The sequence below is a fragment of the Mobula hypostoma genome, chromosome 7, assembly GCF_963921235.1.
Source record: "Mobula hypostoma chromosome 7, sMobHyp1.1, whole genome shotgun sequence".
Classification (NCBI taxonomy): domain Eukaryota; kingdom Metazoa; phylum Chordata; class Chondrichthyes; order Myliobatiformes; family Myliobatidae; genus Mobula; species Mobula hypostoma.
Genome location: NC_086103.1, coordinates 110,142,554 through 110,149,847, shown reverse-complemented (window position 1 = coordinate 110,149,847; position 7,294 = coordinate 110,142,554). Strand labels below are relative to the sequence as shown.

The window sequence follows — 7,294 nt, the reverse complement described above, 5'->3', positions numbered from 1 at the left end:
TCATTATCCATAATGCCACCTTTCTTAAGATCATCTGCATAATTACTAATCCAATTTACCACCCCATCATCCAGATCATTAATATATATGACAAACAACATTGTACCCAGTACAGATCCCTGAGGCACACTGCTATACACCGTCCTCCAATCTGACACAGTTATCCACCACTGCTCTCTGGCGTCTCCCATCTAGCCACTGCTGAATCCATTTTACTACTTTGATATTAATGCCTAATGATTGAACCTTCCTAACTAACCTTCCGTGTGGAACCTTGTCAAATGCCTTACAGAAATCTATATAGACAACATCCATCGCTTTACCCTCATCAACCTTCTTAGTAACCTCATCAAAAAATTCAGTAAGATTTGTCAAACATGATCTTCCACGCACAAATCCATGTTGACTGTTCCTAATCAGACCCTGTCTATCCAGATAATTATATATACCATCTCTAAGAATACTTTCCATCAATTTACCCACCACTGACGTCAAACTCACAGGCCGAAAATTGCCAGGTTTACTCCTAGAACCCTTTTTAAACAATGGAACCACATGAGCAATACGCCAATCCTCTGGCACCATCCCCGTTTCTAATGACATTTTAAATATTTCTGTTAGAGCCCCTGTTATTTCCACACTAACTTCCCTCAAGGTCCTAGGGAATATCTTGTCTGGACCCGGAGACTTATCCACTTTTATATTCCTTAAAAGCGCCAGTACTTCCTCTTATTTAATTGTCATATTTTCCATAACTACTCTTCTTGTTTCCTTTACCTTACACAATTCAATATCCTTCTCTTTAGTGAATACCGAAGAAAAGGAATTGTTCAAAATCTCTCCCATCTCTTTTGGCTCTGCACAAAGCTGTCCAATCTGATTCTCTAAGGGACCAATTTTATCCCTCACTATCCTTTTGCTATTTATATAACTGTAGAAACCCTTGGGATTTATTTTCACCTTACTTGCCAAAGAAGCCTCGTATCTTCTTTTAGCTTTTCTAATTTCTTTAAGATTCTTTTTACATTCTTTATATTCCTCGAGCACCTCATTAACTCCAAGCTGCCTATATTTATTGAAGATCCCTCTCTTTTTCCGAACCAAGTTTCCAATATCCCTTGAAAACCATGGCTCTCTCAAACTTCTAACCTTTCCTTTCAACCTAACAGGAACATAAAGATCCTGTACCCTCAAAATTTCATCTTTAAATGACCTCCATTTCTCTATTACATCCTTCCCATAAAACAAATTGTCCCAATCCACACCTTCTAAATTCTTTTGCATCTCCTTAAAGTTAGCCTTTCTCCAATCGAAAATCTCAACCCTAGGTCCAGTCCTATCCTTCTCCATAATTATATTGAAACTAATGGTATTGTGATCACTGGACCTGAAGTGCTCCCTACCACATTAAATTTTATTTATTAAATTTTACTGATGAACACAAAAAGGAAGCCAAAAATAAATTCAGATTGTAATGAAGCATTTTACTCTTGTGGAATATTGCATTGGAATAATACACCAAAGGCAAAATATTATCACAGTACACTAAGTTTTATTAATAGGATTAAAAATTACATGTACAAAAGTTCTTTATGCTGTACATTTTGGAACTAACATCCTATATTGAGTGTCCAGTATTTTCCTTTGCACAATACATCTTCATTGTTTGTAAATCATTCAGCGGGAAACAAATGGAAGCACACTCCACTTCTGTATTTCCAGTTGTGTACCTAAAACAAGGACGAGATAAAAAGCTTAGACATTTCACAACCATGTGACATTTTCCACCACCTTTAATAACGAGCTGTTTGCTGGATCATGAGATATTCAAGTTAACACAGTAGTTTTAACATTCTCTAACCTCCAAGTAAATCACAAATATGAAGTACAAATACAGAGATTCTGGAAGAACAGGCAGCAAAGTGGAACTACAGTTAGAGTGTGCCACACAGCTCCAGTGGTATGGGTTCTGTCTGCAGTGAGTTTGCACATTCTCCCTGTAACCACAAGGGTTTTCTTTCATATCATAAGCGTTGGTAGGTTACATGGCTGTTGTAAATTGCCTTCTTATAGGAGGTTGGCATGAAAATTGGAGCACTGAGGCAGAGGAAATGCACTTCAAGATGATAGGTTATAGGGAACTAGTATTCAAGTCCATATCACAGAGGAGCAGAATGAGGCTAATCAGCCCATTGAGACTGCCACCATTCCAGCAAAGCTGATTTATTATCCCTCTCAACCCTATTCTCCTACCATCACCCTGCAACCACTGGCAACGTTATTAGTAAAAAAAAAAACATCAATATCCACTTAAAATTTACTTAATGACTTGGCCTCACACCCATCTGTGGTAATGAATTCCACAGATTTACCACCCTCTGACTAAAGATATTCTTCCGCATCTCTGTTCCAAAGGGACATCCCTATTCCAGGGGCTCCCAGCCTTTTTTATGCCATGGACTCTTGCCATTAATCGAAAGGTCTGTGGGCCCCAGGTTGGGAGCTCCTATTGGTCCTAGACTCTATTACTATAGAAAACATCCCCTCCACTTCCACTCTATCTAGGCCTTTAAGTATTTAATAGGTTTAAATGAGATTTTCCCCTCCCCCCTCACCACCGTTCTTCTAAACTCTAACAAGTGCAAGCCCAGAGCCAGATACTCCTTGCACATTAATCCTTTCATTCCCGGCATCATACTTGTGAACCTCCTCTGGACCCTCTCTAATACCAGCACATCCTCCCTAAGATAAAGGGCCCAGAACTGCTCACAATACGCCAAATGCAGTCTGACCAATGCCTTATAAAGCCTCTGTATTACACCTTGTTTTTAATATTCTAGTCTTTAAACGAATGTTAACATTGTATTTGCCTTCCTTGCCACCAGATCAACCAAGTTTTAGGGAATTCTGATTTCTTAATTTGCTCTGCTTAGTAAAGAGTCTGCAACTTTATTGCACAAGACCATTAAGACAGAGGAGCATCACTTGGCCCATTAAGTCTGCTCCACCATTCAATCATGGCTGATCCTTTTATGCCCTTCTCAGCCCCACCTCCCAGTCTTCTCCCCTTAACCTCTGATGCCATGTCCTAAGAAGAATCCATTAAGATTTTCCTTAAGTACACCCAACGACCTGACCTCCACAGCTGTCCGTGGTAACAAATTCACCACCTATTCCTTCTACCATACACTACACTGCAGAGAAATGTATTTAAAGTTAATGCTGGCAAGCAGCACTAATGGAAAAGGTTAGGCACAATGTTATTAACTGCCAGTCAGCCTATGCCATTTGTTTTTCATAAGTTTATTCAGCTTCCACAATTTCAAAGAAATCCAAGGAAAATAAATCAGTGCATTCCTTCAGTTATTTGCAAGAATTAGTTTATTTGTTCAGATCTATGCTGTGCTTTAAAGTAGCGTGACATTGAACCCATCCTACACCTTAAATGAAAAGCGATACAAAAGTTTCGTCAGTTTGCAGGAGAAGCCATACTCATTATGTAGACTTCAGCCTGGGCTTGATGGTGGAAGGATGTCTGGTACAAGTATATAATTATACCCTGAGACTTTTTCTTCATCTTTTATTTTATAATTTGGTGTTTTAACTTAAAATCTGATTTGATTCTATATTGCTTACAGAGTTAATAGTTCCATAACACTTCAGGACAATGACCTCCTGTTAGGCATATAATGAAAGGTTGTTGATCCATTTTTCACTTCACAGTGTGTTGACTAACTTGTTGAGTATTTCCAGCATAGTTTTTAATTTGAAATTCACAACGCTATAGTGTTTTGTTTTTTGATTGGATACCAAAGGTATCTTGAAAAGGGTCCACATGGAGTTCTTGATTAAGGTTTTGATTTCAATAACTGGTTGACAGTTTATATAAAATTCCCCCAAAAGAAATGTTTTCTGTGCATAAATGTACATTTTTAATATATAGTTATTTTGAAGCATTACAAGCCTGCAGTTTTTTTTTCCTGGCTGCGATATTAGCAAACCATATAATTACAGTATCATCACTTTATACTTATGTTTAGTAGCCCAGCACATTTTGTTCAACAAGTTTTAAGTTCTTTATACTGCTGCCAATCTGGTAACTTATATGTGCAGAACTTAGCTGGAAAATAACACCTAATCAAGCAACAGCTCTAAACTAGACATGACAAAACATACTCAGGCTTCCCTTCCTTCACCCCCTCGTTGTTTTTTTTATTTGCTCTCTCAGATTTGGGACATGAAACATCACATTAACTTCTGATGGATGCAAAGAATAATCAAGTACCTTGTATTCATGTGACCACACCTCATAGCCTTGTCCTACAGACTCGCCAACTGTATGCCGAGTATGCCAGTGACGCTATTTCCACTTACCTGCATCACTTCCTTGCTCCTGGTGGTTGATAATACTGTTGAGTAGGTCTTGTGGATCGCCTTTGCTGTCCATTTCCACCATGACAAAATTCTAATGTATTCTCAAACGATTCTTCCTCCTCTTCCTGCATGTATATATTTAAAAGTGCAATCAAACTTCAAAGTTCATATTAAAATACTTTCTAAATCACAAAAGATTATTATTGATTTTTCTTAGGTTCCATTTCTTCTCATTTCAAAAAGAAAGAAGGTGGTGTCAATTAAACAGAAGTTTAATTTAAACAATATCTGTAAGCATATTGCACTATTCAATTAGGAAGTGGCCGATTTGTATTTTAGCTCAGTCTTCTCATTGCTTTTTTTCCCCACAACCCTCAACAGCCTTGCCTCAGAACAACCCAGCAACAATTCCTTCTGGTTTGCAAGAAAAAGTTTGTGAACCCTTTGTAATTACCTGGTTTTCTGTATTAATTATTCATAATGTAGTCTGATCTTCATCTAAGTCACAATAAGAGACAATCTGCTTAAACTAATAACAAACAATTATATTTCTTGTCAATACTGAGCGTACCATTTAAACAATCTAGGTTCAAAAAGTATGTGAACCTCTGGGTTCAATAAGAGCTAGGTGGAGTCAGTTGCGGTGAGATGAGATTGGCAGCATGGGTTGTGGAGGTGCCTCGTCCTATAAAAAAGACAGTCAGGTTACTGACAGAGCCTGCTCTTCTCAAGAAAGATCTGTTTATGTGCACTATGCCTCGATCAAAAATTTCAGAGGACCTTAGAAGAAGAATTGTAGAGATGCATCAGGCTGGAAAAGGCTACAAAAGTATTTCAACAGACCTGAGGGTTCATCAGTCCACAGTAGGAGAAATTGTCTACAAATGGAGGAAACTCAGTACTGTTGCTACTCTCCCGAGGAGTGGGCATCCTGCAAAGATCACACCAAGAGCACAACATGTAATGCTGGAGGAGGCAAAAAAGAACCCAAGGATAGCAGCAAAAGACCTGCAGAAATCTCGAGAACTTGTTAAAGTCTCTGTTCATGTGTCCACTACAAGAAGAACTTTAAACAAGAATGGTGTCCATGGAAGGACACCACAGAGCAAACCATTGCTCACCAAAAAAAAAAACACATTGCTGCACATCTCAAGTTTGCAAAAGACCACCTGGATGTTCCACAACACTTCAGGGACAATGTTCTGTGGACAGATGAGACAAAAGTTTAAAACTTTTTGGCAGAAATGTACACTGGTAAAAGGACACTGCACACCAACATCAAAGCCTCATCCCAACCTGTGAAACATGGTGGAAGGTGCATCATGGGTTGGGGCTGCTTTGCTGCCTTAGGGTCTGAACACTTGCAATCGTTGGGGGAACAATGAATTCAAAATAGTAACAAGACATTTTTCAAGAAAATGTCAGCGTAGCAGTCCGTCACAAGAACCTTAATAGGAATTGGATGATGTAACAACACAATGATCTGAAACAAGAGTAAATCAGCAACAGAATGGTTTAAAACGAAGAAAATTTGTGTTTTGGAATGGCCTAGTCAGAGTCCAGACCTCAACCCAATTGAGGTGCTGTGGCATGACCTGAAGAAGGCTGTTCTTGAAAGGCATCCCAGAAATATTGATGAATTGGAACAGTTTTTGTATGGAGGAATGATCTAAAATTCCTCCTCACTGTTGTGCAAGTCTGATCAGAGGCTACAGAAAATGTTTGGTGGAAGTTATTGGTGCTGAAGGAGGTTCTACCAGTTATTAAATACAAGGAAAACAACAGGAATTCTGCAGATGCTGGAAATTCAAGCAACATACATCAAAGTTGCTGGTGAACGCAGCAGGCCAAGCAGCATCTGTAGGGAGAGGTGCAGTCGACGTTTCAGACCGAGACCCTACGTCAGGACTAACTGAAGGAAGAGTGAGTAAGGGATTTGAAAGTTGGAGGGGGAGGGGGAGATCCAAAATGATAGGAGAAGACAGGAGGGGGAGGGATAGAGCCGAGAGCGGGACAGGTGATAGGGGATACGAGAGGATCATGGGACAGGAGGTCCGGGAAGAAAGACGGGGGGGGGGGTGACCCAGAGGATGGGCAAGAGGTATATTCAGAGGGACAGAGGGAGAAAAAGGAGAGTGAGAGAAAGAATGTGTGCATAAAAATGAGTAACAGATGGGGTACGAGGGGGAGGTGGGGCCTTAGCAGAAGTTAGAGAAGTCGATGTTCATGCCATCAGGTTGGAGGCTACCCAGACCGAATACAAGGTGTTGTTCCTCCAACCTGAGTGTGGCTTCATCTTTACAGTAGAGGAGGCCGTGGATAGACATGTCAGAATGGGAATGGGATGTGGAATTAAAATGTGTGGCCACTGGGAGATCCTGCTTTCTCTGGCGGACAGAGCGTAGATGTTCAGCAAAGCGGTCTCCCAGTCTGTGTCGGGTCTCGCCAATATATAAAAGGCCACATCGGGAGCACCGGACGCAGTATATCACCCCAGTCGACTCACAGGTGAAGTGATGCCTCACCTGGAAGGACTGTTTGGGGCCTGAATGGTGGTAAGGGAGGAAGTGTAAGGGCATGTGTAGCACTTGTTCCGCTTACACGGATAAGTGCCAGGAGGGAGATCAGTGGGGAGGGATGGGGGGGACGAATGGACAAGGGAGTTATGTAGGGAGCGATCCCTGCGGAATGCAGAGAGGGGGGGAGGGAAAGATGTGCTTAGTGGTGGGATCCCGTTGGAGGTGGCGGAAGTTACGGAGAATAATATGTTGAACCCGGAGGCTGGTGGGGTGGTAGGTGAGGACCAGGGGAACCCTATTCCTAGTGGGGTGGTGGGAGGATGGAGTGAGAGCAGATGTACGTGAAATGGGGGAGATGCGTTTAAGAGCAGAGTCGATAGTGGAGGAAGGGAAGCCCCTTT

General features: G+C 40.9%; 1 protein-coding gene across 2 annotated transcripts in view; it reads right to left on the bottom strand.

Annotated features, from left to right (window-relative positions):
* Positions 1–1,520: 1,520 nt before the first annotated feature.
* The window catches only part of tdrd3 (tudor domain containing 3), a 98,504-nt gene continuing 92,730 nt past the window's right edge, over positions 1,521–7,294 (bottom strand). Inside the window, exons 13-14 of one of the 2 annotated variants that reach the window (XM_063053765.1) lie at positions 4,375–4,499; positions 1,521–1,730 (exon numbers count right to left, since the gene is read on the bottom strand). In XM_063053765.1, coding sequence (XP_062909835.1) covers positions 4,380–4,499 — 120 coding nt within the window. In that variant the 3' untranslated portion in view covers positions 1,521–1,730; positions 4,375–4,379. Of the gene's footprint in view, positions 1,731–4,374; positions 4,500–7,294 lie in introns of those variants that run through there. The other variant, XR_010018676.1, reaches the window with a different exon arrangement.